Source organism: Myxine glutinosa, chromosome 1, assembly GCF_964187855.1.
Source record: "Myxine glutinosa chromosome 1, kmMyxGlut1.1, whole genome shotgun sequence".
Taxonomy (NCBI): Eukaryota; Metazoa; Chordata; class Myxini; order Myxiniformes; family Myxinidae; genus Myxine; species Myxine glutinosa.
Window position 1 is genome coordinate 180892591 of NC_136261.1, and position 18917 is coordinate 180911507.

The 18917-nt window shown below is 43.7% G+C and overlaps 1 protein-coding gene across 3 annotated transcripts in view; it reads right to left on the minus strand.

The window, feature by feature from the left end:
* The window catches only part of VPS54 (VPS54 subunit of GARP complex), a 105116-nt gene that overhangs the window by 31887 nt on the left and 54312 nt on the right, over positions 1 to 18917 (minus strand). For all 3 annotated transcript variants that reach the window (XR_013623902.1, XM_078780824.1, XM_078780820.1), the window contains exons 8-10: positions 12982 to 13108; positions 6452 to 6559; positions 4830 to 4885 (exon numbers count right to left, since the gene is read on the minus strand). Coding sequence is in view for 2 of the 3 variants with exons in the window: in XM_078780824.1 (XP_078636950.1) it covers positions 4830 to 4885; positions 6452 to 6559; positions 12982 to 13108 (291 nt within the window). In the remaining variant the exon portion in view is untranslated. The remainder of the gene's footprint in view (positions 1 to 4829; positions 4886 to 6451; positions 6560 to 12981; positions 13109 to 18917) is intronic.

Sequence of the window (18917 nt, forward strand, 5' to 3'; positions counted from 1 at the left end):
AATGGAAAACGTGAAAGATGAGGAAGTTGTTGTGGTAGAAGGAGACCAAAATGGACATGTGGGAAGGAGTATGGACGGTTTTGAGGGAGTAAATGGGGGTTACGGATATGGTGTGAGAAATGGAGAAGGTGAAAGGATTTTGGAGTTTACTGATGGAGCTGATTTGTTGATTTGTAATACTCAGTTCCAGAAAGAGGATAATAAGCTTGTTACACACACGTCAGGTGGGTCGATGACAACCGTTGACTACCTGATGGTGCGTAGGCAAGATAGGGGGCACCTCCGGGACACAAAGGCGATCCCGGGGGAGGAGGCTGTTTCACAGCACCACTTGGTTGTCTGCGACATAAGGGTGAAAGGTGCAAGGAGAGCTCGGCTGGTGAAGTACAAACCGAGAATGAAGGTGTGGAGGTTGAAAGAGGTGACAGTAAGGGAGGCATTAAAAGAGAGGCTGAGTAGGGTAGAGGATGATGTGGTTGACTTTGAAATTGGTTGGATGTCAATGAAAGATAGTCTGTTGGGAGCCGTTGGTGAGGTATGTGGATGGACAAAAGGACCACCGAGGCACTCGGAAACATGGTGGTGGGATGATGAAGTTGGAAAGAGGATTGACGAGAAGAGGAAGAAGTTCAAGGCGTGGCAGAAGGCGAAGGGTACGGGAGCACAAAAAGCAGAGCATGAAAGTTATAAGGCAGCCAAAAAGGCTGTAAAGAAAGAGGTAGCAAAGGCGCAGGAGGCATGTAGGAAAATGTTCGGAGAACGCTTGGATTCGGAAGAGGGTCAGAGAGCGGTATTCAGGATTGCAAAGCAGATAGCGAAAGAGAGGTGTGATGTGATGGGGGTGAGTTGCTTGAAGGATGAAGTGGGACAAATCGTTGTGGACCCAGATGGAATTAAAGGAAGATGGAAAAGATATATGGAAATGCTGTTGAATACAGAGAAAGAATGGGATGGCAACATAGAGAGTAACCCAGTTTTAGGACTGGCAGAGAAGATAACTGAGAAGGACGTTAAGGAAGCGATAAAAGCAATGAAGAGTAGAAAAGCGGGAGGGCCGACGGGAGTTGTGCGAGATATGTTGAAGGATATGCCGACAGGAGTTGTGCGATATGTCACACTCTTACGATGTCTCTCCGAAAAGACCGACTGGACAACCCTCCCATCTACTTTCTGAATAATCCTCTCCAAGAAGTTCTTTCACTCAAGCTTTTGGGTCTCACTATCTGCCATGATCTTTCCTGGGAAAACCACATTTCCAAGCTGGCCTCCAAAGCCAGTCGCCGACTGGGCATCCTCCGTCGTGCGAAGTCCTTCCTTGGCACACATGAGCTCCTCACCACATACAAGGCTTTCATCCGCAGCTCAATGGAGTACTGCTCTCCCCTCTGGGCTGGTGCTCCTGCCTCACACCTCGCTCGTCTTCACGCTGTTGAAACCAAAGCTTTCAGAATCATTGGAATCTCCCGCGATGACGCTATCTCCGAGGGCCTTTCACTTAATCACCGCAGGCAGGTTGGTGGTCTTTCCGTCTTCCCCCCTGAAGTTTCTGCAATCCGGATTTGATGATTCCCACGGATCGTTCGGCCAAGCCATTTGCTGGTACCAACCTCCTGACCCCCCCCCCCCCCCCCCCCCCCATCCGGACCAAATTCAGATCCTGGGGGGACAGGGCCTTCTCCATCGCTGCTCCCACCCTCTGGAACTCACTACCTCACACCATCAGAGACTCCTCCTCACTCACCTCATTCAAATCATCACTCAAGACCCACCTGTTCAACACTGCATTCAACATTTAACCCCTGACTATCTCTTCTCCTTCTCCCTCCTTTTTGCTTTGAATATTTCCCTATTGATTCTTGTTTTTTGCAATTGTTTTTATGTTTTGCTATGCATTATGTTTTGCACTCTGTCAAAGCGTCTTTGGGCTCCCTGAAAAGCGCTATATAAAATAAATGCATTATTATTATTATTATTATTATTATTATTATTCTACCGACTTCTCTCCGGCCTTGCTCCCCCAGCTCTCTCTGGGCTCTGTCCCCCAAATATTCCTGCAGGTCGCACAAGATCTGCCTGCAACCCTCTTATGGTTAAACTGCCAAAATCAAGACTCTCTGCTCACCTTCACTCCTTCATTCCTCTTTTCTCCCACCTCTGGAACAAACTCCCTCACTCTCTTCAATCCCACTCCTCCCTCCAGGTCTTTAAAACGGCTGTTCACCACCATCTCTTATCTTCCCCAATCCAAAACCTTGATCTTTTCTACCCCCGCTAATTTCACCCCAAATCCACTTTTTTGAGGTGACTTTTGACTTCTTTCCTGGAAGTCCTTGGTGTCCTTGCGTTTTATACCTATCCTGCCTCCCCCCAGGCCCTCTCCCTCCAAAAACATCTCCCGATGTCCCTGCTCTCAAATGTTGTGTTTGGTTTGCTTCCTCCCCTTCTCTCCCCATCTTGTCGACCGCTCCCCTTTTTATATACTTTGTTTGCTTGTTTTTTGATTTGTTTGTTTGATAAATGTTAGCTCTTTCACGAGCCTCGACTCTGTATACAAAAAAAAAAAAAAAAAAAGGCAGCAGGAAGTTGGAAGAGAATGACAGAGATCTGTAATCTGGTGGTGAAAGAAGGCCGCATTCCAGTGGCTTGGGAACTGAGTACCCTTGTCCCTCTATACAAGGGGAAAGGTGACCCTCTGGAGTGTGGCTTGTACCGAGCGACAAAGTTATTGGAGCATGGAATGAAGGCATTGGAAAGGGTGTTGGAGAGGAGGATAAGGAAGAAAGTGAAGATCGATGAAATGCAGTTTGGATTTATGCCAGGAAGAGGAACGACAGATGCGCTTTTTATTGTCAGGCAGTTGCAGGAGAAGTACATGGAGAAGAGGAAGAAGTTGTTTCTTGGGTTTGTTGATCTGGAGAAAGCATTCGATATGGTTCCACGCAAAGTATTGACATGGGCATTGAGGAAGTTAGGAGTGGAGGAATGGTTGATCAGAGTCGTGATGGCAATGTACAAAAGAGCGCGCACAGCTGTAAGGACGAAGGACGGGAACAGTGGTGAGTTTGAGGTGAAGGTGGGAGTGCATCAGGGGTCGGTACTAAGTTCACTACTATTTGTCGCTGTGATGGAGGTGCTGGCTCAGAACGTAAAGGAGGGTTTACCGTGGGAGTTGTTGTATGCAGATGATCTGGTGTTGATTGCAGAAAGTATGGATGGACTGAAGGAAAAGATGAACACGTGGAAGGAATGTATGGAGACAAAAGGTCTGAAGGTGAATATCGGCAAGACGAAGGTGATGGCAAGTGGTAAAGCATGTGGTGAGGTGGAAAGAACTGGGAAGTGGCCATTTGCTGTGTGCAGGAAGGGTATCGGAGTGAACTCCATTCAATGTACAATGTGCGCTGAGTGGGTTCATCAAAAATATAGTGGTCTGAGAGGGTCATTAACCAGTGTGGCAGCTGCATTCAAATGTAAGGTGTGCACAGAGGGAGCTGAAGATGGAGGAAATGTTGAGTTGGATCTTGGAGACGGCGTGAAGCTGGAAGGTGTGAAAACATTTTGCTATCTCGGAGACATGCTGAATGGAGAAGGTGGATCAGACTCGGCAACGGTTGCTGGAGTGAGATGTGCATGGAAGAAGTTTCGGGAACTGAGTGGCGTGCTGATGAGAGGGGAGTGTCGTTGAAGCTGAAGGGAAAGGTGTATGCTGCATGTGTGAGAAATGTTATGATTTATGGGAGCGAGACATGGATAATGAACGTAGAGCAGCAACGGAGGCTGGAAAGGGTGGAAATGCGAATGGCTCAGTGGATGTGCGGAGTGTCGTTGAGAGAGAGGAAGACAAATGATGAATTGCGAAAGATGATGGGAATAGAGCCTGTGATTAATGCTGTGAAGAGGAAGAGGTTGAGATGGTTTGGTCATGTGTTGAGGAAGGATGAAAGTGACTGGTTGAGAAGAGTGATGGAAATGAATGTAGAAGGAAGTAGAGGATAGGGAAGACTGAGAAAGACTTGGCTAAAGATGGTGGAAGAAGAAATGCGGGCAACGGGGTTAACAAAGAGAGCTGCAGAAAATAGGGCAAAATGGAGAAGATTGTCATGGGGACCGCAAGGCTAACCCCCGCTCTGGCAGGGAAAATGGCCTTAAAATGCACGTTGTTTGTTTGTAGTGCGTTTGCTTATTGTTTTTCCTCCTCTTCATTTCTTTAATAAATACTGTTTTTTCCCCACTGGCATGGTGACCTGGTGCACAGTTCGAATTGGGAACGGTAATTAACGAAGTGCGCTCGACCAAGGCCATTATTAAAAGGGTGCAAAAAGCACTCGTTATGTTTTAAAAAGCAGCAGTTTGTCGCAGGTTATCGCTCAGCCTTCATCCTTCAGACGGACGAGCTGGAAGTAGGCAATAGTTCCCGTTTGAGTTTCTGTATGCCAGAAACCAATGTAAAGATCTCTTCAGCTTTCTTGGCGGATGACGTATCCCTTCCCACCCCTATCACAAAAGGACCATCTGCCACTATATTGGTGACCAATTGGGTGGAACATTTGATTGGGTTGAACAGTTCACCCAAGGTAAAACATTACATTGGAAGTCTGGATTTGGATCAGAACCCTGGTCTGAACCCAAATTGAATCATGAAAAGACTGCTCTATCTGTAAGGATCTTGCAATGCATCGCAATATAGGATGTTACACAACCACTTAATCAGAATGTATTGTAATTATTGGTTCAAATATTACAACTACGCAGGTTTTTAAATGACCTTAATACAAAATGTCCTTGTTACATTAATATGGCTAGTATGCAGTGCGTGCATAACCACTCACTTGCTGTTTGAAGTCTTGTCAACTTCTTCCGCTTCAGCAACGGCATCCAAAACAACCTGCACAAATGCATTGCCATCACACCTTCATCAGCACAAACTCACGTTGGTTCTGCATGCCTGAAATTTTCTTTAACCGATATCAGAATTTAAACTATTAATTCTGTCAACGCTTCCTAAAAATTACCATTTGAAAAAAGAAAAAAAAAACTACCCATGTAGCTCAAAACCAATCAATCTTCTTCATTCATGTGCAGCATAAGGCTGTAGGGTAGCATCATTGGCTGAGGGCAGGGCTGTGCTGCTGATACAATTCCCTGTGCTGGTTAGGGCAGGAATTTGGATTTTTGTCATGGTGCCACTGATAGCTTGCCTACTCTTTGTGAAGGACACCATGGGATTTTTAACATCCACCAACCAATGCTGGCAGATGAGATGCCCTTTAACATACACATATTGATGAATCACCCTGCCTGTGAAACACCAGGATGGCAGTTTATATGTGGGTAGGGATTCAAACCCAGGCTCGACAGCTTAGAGGAGAGTGTGCGTACCTCTATGCCATCCTGTCAGCCCAACCAATCAATATGCCAGTTAGTGGGGTTATCATTATAAATCTGAGCAGTATCCCAGCAAGGAATCTTCAAATTATTTTACTATATTGAATGCTGAATATCGAATTAACTTCACCATTTTGATTTCATTGAACCCATCCATGACGAGGTAAGCGCAAATGCACCAGCAGCAAAATTGCCACAAACACTCTTCCACCCCTACACTGGGATGCCGATACCCCCACTCTCCTCGTCACAATAACCTTCTCTCTGTGCAGTATGGGGCTTTCCACCACGTGTGTTAATCCAATGTATAAAAAAGGCAAATTAAAAATAATAAATCCGCCCCTACCCCCCATCGCCCCCCCCCCCCCCCCATCAGGCGAGGAATCAGGTGAGGAACCCCCCCAAAAAACCCACCAGAGCTGGGATGGAGAAGATAACTATAATGAGGCAGATAATTGCAGATGCCAGAGGCTAGAGATGCCTAGAAGAAAGCGTTTGGGGATAATGGAGGGTCAAATGAGGGATTTTGGGAAAAATAAGAGGGGGGGGGGGGGATGGGGGAGATTGAAATCAATTATTACTTGTGGACCTTTTCTTCCTCTTATATTTAACGATTGGCAAGTCGAGTAGGAGGCAAGATATTGTCATGGCAAAGGACACCATTTAATCTGATGCCGAATTTTGGCAGGAAATTTCCAGCTCCCAATTTGTATTTGAATGCAAATATCGTAGAAATACCTCCTGAAGTAAAGGAAATGGCAAATTTCTGTCATGCCTTCCCAGTCAGCAAGGAATAAGCATGTATTCAAAATACCCCGCATGTATTCAAAATACCCCGTGATGCCTTCACAGTCATGCAAAATCCTGTCATCAAAAATTAACCAAACACACAACCATTACGTCCTTCAGCAACACCCCAAATATAACACTGTCATGCATTTACTCTATGCACAAACACAATGCCACTATACCTCCAATAACCACACAAAAGCATAAACGTCACTCCTTCAGAATCTACATTAATATGAAAGGTCATGACATTACCATCCACATAATTTCTATCTACCTGCTTGATGGTGTTGCGAATGGCGGCGACAACCTTATCCTCATAAATGTCGAGAAAATCAAGACGCCGCTGCCTGAGCAGGCCGAAAACAAGACAAGCGAGCCGCTCCTGTGGAACAAAAATAGTGTTGGGCCTGCACTTTCATCATGTGAAGATGATTTGAAACAGGGCAATAGTTGGCATGCTGTTTCAGCAAGACAGTCTATCAAAAAGAGAACATGCATTTTCAGATTCCCAATCGAGTCATATTCTCTTGATGTAATCATAATTATTTCAGAGCACAAAAATAAATACCAGCAGTGAGACATCATGCAGTATATCTACTCGACATCAGCATGCCCTTTACCAGTCATCCTGTGAGAATTTACCTCTTATTAAATCCCCTCTGGTGTAAAATAAAAGCTTGTTGCTTTTGAATTTACAGTCAAAGTGAAATATTTAAGTTTGTGATGTGGGTGCCACATCCATTTTCAATGGGTGTGTTAACCTCAATTTGAAGCGTTTCCTAGGTCACCCTTTCCCCACGACTAGATACATTTTGCCGATAAAAAAAGACGATTGCACTGGAGGACTTTTCCAATTCCAATGTTATTATTATGTTATTTTTCCAATCAGTCGAGTCAGGCAGAGAGATTGCATTTAAAAAAATTCTACTTTAAAAGTTCAACATGTTACGAAAATCGTTACGAAAACGAAGGGTAGGTTAAACCTTTCAATTTTACAGCCATTTAAATAACTGTATCCTTCCCAACATCCCCCAACCCAACCTCCTCTTCATCCTTCTCCAAATCAAAATATTGACTGATTGGAAGTAAAAAGGTGGAAATCTGCCGTTTGGTGGCATATTTAGAGTTTTTAAACAACATCCATTGAAAACGTGCCATGCATTTATATGAGTCAAGCATCGTGGAGGGGCAATAGCACAGAACAGATCAGGAAGCTGTAGAACAAAACAAACAGCACAGAGAGAGACAGAGAGGGGAGAAACACAACAGCTGCGTTGAGAGACAAAATAGAGAGAGACTTCAAAGATAAAGGATGTTCGGAAGGATGAAGACTAGGGGATAACACAGGGGTGAGCAAGATGGATACAGAAGCAAACCGTCAAGAAGGAAAAACAGGAAGCTTGGAAAGAGGTGGGCTTGGGAATGGGGTACCGAGGGTAGAAAAGATCATGGTTTTGGATGGGGAATGAACTGAGATGGTGGTGAACAGGTGGTGAACATCTTAACAGAAACTTTCCTCCTTGAAGATGTCTCTGATTCCTTAATATCTCTTCCTGGTTACTCCCTCCTCCGGTATGATAGACCTGAGCCTCACCCTAGAGGTGGGGTGGCTATCTTTATCAAAAACTCTCTTCCTCACTCTCCTTGCACTGCCGTCTCTCCACCCCACTCCCAGGAGTACCTCTGGCTACGGCTTCCTCTCCGCTCCCACCTTTTGTTTATATGTGTTCTGTACCGTCCTCCAAACAGTGATGACTCCATTTACATTTCACTATCAGACAACATGGACCAACTTCAACTCATCAACTCATCCAAACTCTCTCTTCCTCATATGTGGCGACTTCAACTGTCATCATGCCAGGTGGCTGGGTGTGGGTTCCACTCTCACCAGCCATGGCACCTCAGCAAAGGACTTCTGCGACTCATTGGGACTGACACAATCTGTCAATTTCCCGACCCCAATCTCAGTCAATGGAGTATCTTCTCTTCTAGACTTGGTTATGACAAACTTCCCTGCAAATGTCTACTGCTCTTCTTCTGCTCCAATCGGTTCTTCTGATCATGTGCTTGTGTTACGGATTCGGCCCTTCCGTGGTTGTGGCTTTCATCCACTTGTAACATTGCTGGTTATGTATTATTATTCTTATCGGGGTTGGAAGGAAACGGCGATTATTGTTGTTTAAGGGAAATGGTTATTGTGGTTAAAAGGTTAAAAGCGCTCATGGTAAAAATGAGACAGGAAATCGGATCGTGACCCGGAAGAGGGGGAGCGAAGAAGAAGAGGTCATGAGGCAAAGGTCGGGGAAGACGTGTGTCGAAGCTCCGTACCTAGCGTGGTCGAGCGTACATCGCGAGTGAACTTTGAGTCCCTGAAAGGAATATTGTGCGATACAAGCTTTTGGGTCTCACTATCTGCCATGATCTTTCCTGGGAAAACCACATTTCAAATCTGGCCTCCAAAGCCAGTCGCCGACTGGGCATCCTCCGTCGTGCGAAGTCCTTCCTTGGCATACCTGAGCTCCTCACCACATACAAGGCATTCATCCACAGCTCGATGGAATACTGTCCCCCCCTCTGGGCCGGTGCTCCCGCCTCACACATAGCTCGGCTTCACGCTGTTGAAACCAAAGCTTTTAGAATCATTGGAATCTCCTGCGATGAAGCTAACTCCGGGGGCCTTTCACTCACTCACCACAGGCAGGTTGGTGGTCTTTCTGTCTTCTACCGACTCCTCTCCGGCCTTGCTCCCCCAGCTCTCTCTCTGTGGTCTGTCCCCCTAATATTCCTACAGGTCGCACAAGATCTGCCAGCAATCCTCTTGTGGTTAAACTGCCAATATCTAGGCTCTCTGCTCACCTTCACTCTTTCATTCCCCTTTTCTCCCGCCTCTGGAACAAACTCCCCCACTCCCTTCAATCCCACTCCTCCCTCCAGGTCTTTAAAACAGCTGTTCACCACCATCTCTTGTCTTCCCCCATCCAAAACCTTGATCTTTTCTACCCCCGCTAATTATTTTTTTTGTTTTGTTGTATACTGAATCGAGGCTCGTGAAAGAGCTAACATTTATTTCACAAACAAATCAACCAGACAAACAAAATATACAAAAATAGGGAGCGGAAGACAAGATGGGGAGAGAAGGGGCAGCACACAACCACAACATTTGAGAGCAGGGAGAAGTGTGGGAGGGAGAGGGCTTGGGGGGAGGAGGCATGGGAAGGGGGGGGGGGGGGGGGCAAGAGGTATAAAACACAAGGGGACCGAAATTAGCGGGGGTAGAAAAGATCAAGGTTTTGGATGGGGGAGGATAAGAGATGGTGGTGAACAGCTGTTTTAAAGACTTGGAGGGTGGAGTGGGATTGAAGAGAGTGAGGGAGTTTGTTCCAGAGGCGGGAGAAAAGAGGAATGAAGGAGTGAAGGTGAGCAGAAAGTCTTGATTTTGGCAGTTTAACCATAAGAGGGTTGCAGGCAGATCTTGTGCGACCTGTAGGATTATTTGGGGGACAGAGCCCAGAGAGAGCTAGGGGGGCAAGGCCAGAGAGGAGTCGGTAGAAGACGGAAAGACCACCAACCTGCCTGCGGTGAGTGAGTGAAAGGCCCTTGGAGTTAGCTTCATCGCGGGAGATTCCAATGATTCTGAACACTTTGGTTTCAACAGCGTGAAGACGAGCTAGGTGTGAGGCAGGAGCACCAGACCAGAGGGGAGAGCAGTATTCCATAGAGCTGCGGATGAAAGCCTTGTATGTGGTGAGGAGCTCAGGTGTGCCAAGGAAGGACTTCGCACGACGGAGGATGCCCAGTCGGCGACTGGCTTTGGAGGCCAGATTTGAAATGTCAGAGGTGGTAGAGTGACATTTATTTTCTTTGATGAAAGAAAATTCACCCCAGATAAACTTTTTTTGAAATTCTAACTTCTTTCCTGTTTGTCCTTGCATTGTCCATATGTTTTATAACTCTCCCAACTCCCTCCAAGCCCTCCCCCTCCCAAATTTCTCTCGATGTCCCTGCTCTCAAATGTTGTGTTTGTGTCCTTCCCCCTCTCTCCCCATCTTGTCTACCGCTCCCCTTATTTTGTGTTTTATGTGTCAGTTCGACTTTTTGTGTGATTGATGTTAGCTCTTTCACAAGCCTCAATCTTGTATACAAAAAAAAAAAAAACAGCTGCCATAAAACCCTGGAGGGAAGCACGAGATTGAAGTGAATGTGTTAGTTGATTCCACAGGCAGGAGAAAAGGGGAAAGAATGAGTGGAGGTGAGCAGTGGTTCTGATTTTGGGAGTTTCACCAGGAGGGGCTTATTGGCTGCCCTTGTGTCCTGCAGAAACCTGGGGTAGGGGGAGGGGGATGGAAAGGGGTTACAAAGCACTGAAAGGGCAAAAGGTGCAATGAGGTGGTAGAGGACAGAGATTCATCATGGGAGATTTCCAATGATCTTGAAGGCTTTGGTTTCCAGGGCAAAAAGCTGAGCATGGTGCGAGACAGGAGAACCAGCCCAAAGAAGAAAGCAGTACTCCATCAATCTGCGGATGAAGGCTGTAAGTGGATAAGAGTTCAGGTGTGCTGTGGAAGGAATTTGCACGGCAGAGGTTGCCCAGTCGGTGCATGGAATTGGAAGCAAACGTAGAGGTGTGGTTTTACCAAGAAAGATCATGGCTGATAGTATGGCCCAAAAGTTTCAGTGACTGAACCTCTTCACGAGGGTTGTTAAAGGAAAACCCAAACGCAATTTTTTTTCTGAAAACCTTTGAAAATCATGAATTACTGTCAAATTTAGAGTGTCGATTTTCGATTTCGCCAGTGACGTGACATTCAGAACCCACCACCTTGATCCGAGTATCACTTTACATAGGGTATTTCGACAGTGTATTTCAAGCTCGGACTCCAATACGGATTCCACTGCCATTCAATTCTGAAGATTCTCAGTATGTTGAAACGGATTAGTGGGATTTTGAAGAAACTATTGGAGACCAAATTAGTGAAGCAAATTATTTTGGGGGAATTGTGGAGCCATATCCTTTTGAGCCTTGGGCGAATGATTCAAATGAAGATGGTGTTAGTGAAGATGGCAGTGTTAGTATTGCAGATGAAAATGCTGGCAGCATGTTCACTAGTGTGTAGGCTACAGATTAGTAGTTTTTGTTTTTCCATTCAAATGAAGGTTTATCACGGACTTTGTATGAATTGATAAATCAGTTATATTACTCCAGAAGAAATACGGCACGGACACCGCCCAGGCACATCAGACACCGCTGACCAAATGGGTAACAAATGCTTTGTTTCACCGTATCAGGCTGACCCGGTGGTCTGTATGTTACAGGATAGTCCCTTAAAAAAAAATTCCCGGGACGGTATTTGTGTTTCTGGTCGTTCCGTGTCATATCAAGTCCCACCATCGTGTCCATTCCATGTCAATGTCCCACCCCAGTGAGGGGGGGGCTGAGAGGGGTGGTGGCGAGTTGAGATCGGTCGCCGGCAGGCCAACACAGATGTTTGATTCACCACTCAAATGGTCAGGTGCCATGTGCTCGTATCTGGGTAGAGATGGTCTTACAGGTTCGAGCGACGGCTGTTTTTTTCCGCTTAATTGCGGGAATGGCATCCTCTCTCAATCGTGGCGGCTAACAAGACATAGCCATGTCTGTTTTTTCATCGCAATGCTCTGTAAAATGTTCCGAAGACAAAAGTGAACATTTTGTAGGCCCGATCCACCCTTGGGTATTTTGAACAAACTTTGTCCAATTTCTGGCAAACTTAGTCTTTCAGCCATTGGTGTAGTATGAATCCATCTCTGATTGTATTACTACAACCACCAAGGAAACATCGAATATGGATATTTGTAGAAATTCGAAAATTATTTGCCGTATGAGTTAAATCGTACTGCAATGTAACCCGTAGACAGTACGGATATGGCGGATGACTTGAGTGTGACGTCATGGCTAAATGTGAAGAAGAAGACAGTTTTAATCGCAAAATTACCTACTTTATAAATCAGAAAAAGACATATCTAATTTGTAGGGCATAAAAGGAATAGATTAGCGTCAAGGTGGTCTGAGCGTTTGGGTTCCCCTTTAAGAGAGAAGATAGAAGGCTTTGCCAGACGGTCCTTTTGGAAAGAGTGATAGTGAGTATGGGATTTGTTAGGATTGAAAGACATATTCCAAGTGTTTGACCAGCTTGTTATTTTGTCAAGATCTGAAGGGAGGGAATAGGCTGCTCCCTGCCTCTGTCAAAATGGGGGATGTTACCGCAGAGGGTGGAGTCATCAGCAAAAAGATAGAGGATTTCCTCCAGACTCAGAGATATCATTGATAATTTAGGAATATGACTGGGTGCAGAACACTGCTAAGGGCCTTGACAGGGACAATAATTGAAAAGGCGGCTTTGGAATGCTATCGGCAGAGAGTTTGGAGAGCAAGACAGGATGCCAAACTGTATCGATCGACTTCGAAAACTAGGCTTAGAATGGGAGAGGAAGAAGGGGGAGGGTGGTTGTGGACGAATGTATATATTTGTGACTGAGTATATCTATGGTCGGTTCTGGCTCGTCCACATGTCTATGATCATTGATACGATGCGTGAGGTTAAAAGTATCTTTTTATAAAACAATTCCTGCTTATGGCTGTTACAATATCTTCTGCCTTGTTATTAGAATGCTGTTTATTTTCTGTATGTGGTTAAATGAAAGTGTTGAGAGGGACGGGAGGGGGGAGAAGGGAAATGCCAATTTTTAGTTACATTCACCGTATTTCCATCACCAGTTGCCAAAAAAATATAAATAAAGCAAAACAAGGAAGCAAGTGAACTCCACCTCATCCAAGGTGATAGCACCATCTTCCTGTGGACGAGAGAGGTCTGCCATGGCATACTCTCCAATCTCAGCCAGCATCATTTTGTCAATAAGCCGTTCAAGCTCACATAACTGAGAGCCTAGATGCCTGAAGGGTGAGGGCATGGATAATAAACAGCACAAAGTGAAGCCATATCCAGTTGGAAATTCAAACACACTCTGCAACATTATATGGGAAACAGTAGAAAGTTACAGAATCAACAGTCATGTAAACAATACTGCCCTGTAAACAAACGTAAGCAATGCGTGAACAGTATCGTGTGTGACAATCTGTACAATAAGAACCGTTTGTCTGTCTGTCTCTGTGTGTGTGTGTGTGTCACAATTTATGTCAGAAATGGCTAAACTGATCTTCATCAAACTTTCAGAGGTTCATCAGTGAATGTTGTGAAGGTGAGCGATAGAAGCAAGTGAACTCCACCTCGTCCAAGGTGATAGCACTATCTTCATGTGGATGAGAAAGGTCTAGCGTGGCATACTCTCCAATCTCAGCCAGCATCATTTTGTGCTGGCTCTATCTGAAAGCTAATGGTGAGTCAGTAGAGTTCTGCACCAAGTTTCATGGACAGTTCACCTTTTGCATTTTAGACAAAATAAATAAATAAATAAAGTTGGGAATTGTTTTGAAAAGAAAAGTTGGATTTTTTGGGGGATTTTTTTAAATTTCTCTATCCTGGGTGTAGGGAAGTGTGCAGGGACCCCATTCCTCAGTGGGTGAAGGGAGGTGCTTTAGGTCCCCACAAAAATAGACCAGGCAACACCGGATACCCCTGCTTGGATCTCATAATTATCTTCATCAACATTATAATAATATTGTTAATCACCTTTTCAGCAAATGCATTCACACATTAAAATGACATCAAAAGAAAGCATCAAAAGGACAACAAATAAATATTTTAAAGTATGCAGATCAACAACAAAAAAATTGAAAGTCCTTCCCAAAAAATACATTTTACCCTCTCTGCATCAACTCACACATCATCAAAACTCCAATTACATATAATATATATCTCCCCCAAACCACGCTGATTGTGTAATGGTTCAAGGGTATTTTTTTTGTAAAATGCTCCAATTTTTTTTAATTTTTTTTTGGGGAATTTTTTCAACTTAAGTTTTCAACTTCAATTGTTTATAAAAGGTGATATCACGTATATTACAAATACACTTGTGCAAAATAATTGTTTGAATTATGATTGGTTTAAACCATGATAAAACGGCAACTCAGGTACAGTCATTTACCGATATATCTACACATCTGGGCAGTGTCTGTGTTGTCACTTAACGACTCCCTCAAACTTTTGTTTCCGTGGTTCTGAAGTGTTTTTAATAACGTTGTGGTGAGGTATTTTGAATTATGTGGTGGTGGTGTTTTTAATGACGTGGTGGTGAGGTGTTTTTAAATCACATGGTGGTGAGGTGTTTTGAATTACGTGGTGGTGAGGTGTTTTGAATTACATGGTGGTGAGGTGTTTATAATTACGTGGTGGTGAGGTGTTTTGAATTATGTAGTGGTGAGGTGTTTTGAATTAGTTGGTGATGGTGTTTTAAATTACGTGGTGGTGAGGTGTTTTTAAATGACGTGCTGGTGGTGCTTTTAATTTCGTGGCTGTGAGGTGTTTTTATTACGTGTTTTATGGTTGTGAGGTGTTTTTAATTTCGTAGTGGTGAGGTGTTTTTAAATGACGTGGTGGTGTGTTTTTAATTTCGTGGCTGTGAGGTGTTTTTACTACGTGTTTTATGGCTGTGAGGTGTTTTTAATTTTGTGGTGGTGAGGTGTTTTTAATTTCGTGGTGGTGAGGTTTTTATTACGTGTTTTATGGCTGTGAGGTGTTTTCAATTTCGTGGTGGTGAGGTGTTTTCAATTTCGTGGTGGTGAGGTGTTTTTAATTTCGTGGTGGTGAGGTGTTTTGAATTACTTGTTGGTGAGGTGTTTTGAATTACTTGGTGGTGAGATGTTTTGAATTACTTGGTGGTGAGGTGTTTTGAATTACTTGGTGGTGAGGTGTTTTGAATTACTTGGTGGTGAGGTGTTTTGAATTACTTGGTGGTGAGGTGTTTTGAATTACTTGGTGGTGAGGTGTTTTAAATTACTTGGTGGCGAGGTGTTTTGAAATACTTGGTGGTGAGGTGTTTTGAATTATGTGGTGGTGAGGTGCTTTGATTTACGTGGTGGTGAGGTGTTTTAAATTACGTGGTGGTGAGATGTTTTAAATTACTTGGTGGTGAGGTGTTTTTATTACGTGTTTTATGGCTGTGAGGTGTTTTCAATTTCGTGGTGATGAGGCGTTTTTAATTTTGTGGTGGTGAGGTGTTTTTATTACGTGTTTTATGGCAGTGAGGTGTTTTGAATTACGTGGTGGTGAGGTGTTTTAAATTATGTGGTGGAGGTGTTTTGAATTACGTGGTGGTGAGGTGTTTTGAATTACGTGGTGGTGAGGTGTAATCGTCCCAAACTTCCAGTCTGCACCTACCCCTCCCCTAGGTATGTGCAGAGGGGTTCTTTCTTGAAAAAAAAAAAACATTCAACCTAAATTGCCTACAAAAATGTAATATCACAAACACAACAAATACATTTATGCAAAATTATTGTTTGTACGTAGTGTGTTCAAAAAGTATCCGACCTTTATTTTTCGTGCGTAAAAAAAAGAAGCCAGGGAGGCGTTGATTGGTGCACGTATGTAGGCGATCCTAATGCACACGCGTGAATTTTTTCCCACCTGCAGAAGCTGTCATTCGACGGCAGACCGCCGATGAGCGAGGACATGTAAGTGAGCGCCGTCGGATTTTCGTTTTTGACAAAATGACGGAAAAACTTGAACAACGCTACTGCATCAAATTTTGTGTTTCATCAAACTTGCATCAAAACTGCAACTTGGTTTCTGGGTCGTACCCATAAACCCAGGACTCATCGCCAGTGATCACTGTGTTGAGGAAGCTGGGATCGCTGTTCACAGTCTCCAGCATGTCCTGTGCGATCTCCAAACGGAGTTGCTTCTGCTCAATCGTTAGCAGCTTTGGTACGAACTTCGCTGAGATTCTCCTGAAGCCCAAATCCTCCTTCATAATGGAATGAACGGTGTTGAATCTTGTGGATCGTTTCCACTTGGGAATCGCCAAGCTTTACACATAATTTGATGCAGTAGCGTTGTTCAAGTTTTTCCGTCATTTTGTCAAAAACGAAAATCCGACGGCGCTCGCTTACATGACCTCACTCATCGGCGGTCTGCCGTCGAATGACAGCTTCTGCAGGTGGGAAAAAATTCACGCGTGCGCATTAGGATCGCCTACATACGTGCACCAATCAACGCCTCCCTAGCTTCTTTTTTTTTACGCACGAAAAATAAAGGTCGGATACTTTTTGAACACAGTAGTATTATGATTGGTGTAAATCATGACAACACAGCAATTCAGGTACAGTCATTATCCTCAGCTAAAATAAGCCCGTTCCTCATTAACGACGCTTGGTGAGGAGAGCGCAGCAAGCCGAGCCAAGCTAGTATATATATATATATATATATATATATATATATATATATATATATATATATATATATCTATATATATATATATATATCTCTATCTATATATATATATATATATATATATATATATATATATATATCTATACATATATATATATATATATATAATTAGGGTGGTGCTCAAAATAATTTTTTTTAAATATTTACTGGGACATGGCTTTATGTTGTTCCTTTTGTTCCAAAATGAAAAGACACCAAATATGAAAGCAATCTGATTTTATTTAGGGGTGCCACATCAGCCTTCAAACTAAAGGTGTCTACAAAACTTTTCTATATATGGATCGAAAGCAAAACCAGAAGTTTGTTTTATGAAAATCCACCCTCCACTCACTTTCTTTGTATTCTAGCAAACACAAGTTACAATAGCTGCACAAATAGCACTATATTGCTATGAAAACTCAAATTCAAGGATAACAATCCAAATGTTCAGTTCATAAAATGAAGAGACACCATGTCACATAATATTAAAAAACCCAAATATAATGAGAAATGAAACTCCTATTTCTGGGCCTGTTTCACCACTGTTGCCTTCTTGGCATCGGGGTACATCTTCCTGTGAGCAGCAACAACTTGGAGCAGAGCTTGCTTTTGCTCTTCATCCTTTGTAAGGAGCTTATTGTAGTCTTGTATCAATGCGACACCCCTTTCTGCCCTGTCGTTCACCACGACTAAGCCACTGGCGGCTTTCTTTGCTTCCTGAAAGCTGGTTTCTTGCTCCCATGAACCAGGATCCTTATCCATCCAATCAGTTGGGGTCCCTAGGATGCTGAAGAAATGCTTGGTGTGTTTTGTTATGAGGCCAGCGATTGACAGGGCGGTTCCTCGTTTGATAGCTGGTCTCTTTGGAGAGGGGTTTTCACCGTCATTTTTCAATGCTTCAATCATATTGATCTTGCTTTCTTTGTCAATTCTGGTGTCAAAGAATGCAAATGCCACTAGTACTGGGCTCATGTACCACGTGTGGCGGCCAAGTGCCTTCAAGGCTGCCTGAGCCATCTTCTGATTGATTTGTTCAAACTTTTCCAACTTCTTGAAGAAGTTAATGTCATTCAGGGGAGCCTCAATAGCTTGTGGAGCCCGAAACCAAGCCTGTACATACACAAGGCAGACAAAAATGTTGAAGGCTCGGAGTTCTCTCGCCTCTCGAAGTGTCAAGTGGAACTCTGACCGAAACATGAACACCTGTAGTGAATATAGTGCTTTTGCCATCCATCTGGCTCTGTGCATTGCTCCTGGAGCCATGATCCGGATTCCACGAGGTGGGATTCCTCCCATGTAGATGACAGTCAGTTCTAGGAGTTCACGATAATCATCTCGTGGCTGCTGATCTTTCAAACACACAAGAACGTTTTTGCTTCCAACACAGTGTCTACAGATCCCATTGAAGCCTTCCTCTCTGAGAATTGATTGTGAAGAAACTTCCTGTCCTCAGGGTTGGTGATTATGGCCTCCGAATCTGCATGCCTAAGATCAAACGTCTTCTCCAAGGAGGCCTTGAAGGATGCTTCCTTTTTCTCTTGGGTCGCACCACCCCGCTTTGCACCTTTTTGGAGGCTCCTCCATTCTTCATATAGCCTCTCCAAACGATGGATGCAGTGCTGCTTCGTCGTTGTAGGTAGGTGAGCTTTTTCCCAGAACTTCACAACCTCTTCAATGGTGAGGGTTGCACTCTCCCGGGCAGTGCGATTCTCCTTCTTCAGGTGATGGAAAAACAGGACAAGAGATTGATGCACAGTCGGGAGCTTGGCACCTTTGATGGCATCTCCAGAAGTGGACCCAATGAGATACACATTATCCTGAGCCCGAGTTTTCAATGAAACACTGGTACTAGCACATGCCATATCTGCAAAATAAGCAAGAATGTGGGTAAAATCCTGTTAATTCTTACTCCACAGGGTCACTCTCTACAAAAGAGCCACAGTCAATAAGTTAGGCCTACATATTACACACTAAAAAAGCGTACCCCTGACTCCGGGAACCTGTAAAAAACATGCATGAGAATTGCCCAGATAGTGATCATAGGAAGTCTCAAAACTGTATGTATAATATATTGTATATATATAATGTGTATTTATGTATATTTATTATTTAATGTATATTTACTATATATTTATTTTTAATATTATATTTAATGTATATATATAATTATGTATTTATTTTGTGTATATACAGCCCAAAAAATGGGAATTCCTATTTTTGCATGGGGGAAAATTCATCACTAATGTGGCACCCCTAAATATTATTGGCTTCCATTCAAATTTGGTGTGGTTTCCTTTGACACCAAAAGGAACAAAAATAGACCATGTCCCGGAGAAAATCTGCATTTTGCTTTTTTGAAGCCCACCCTAATATATA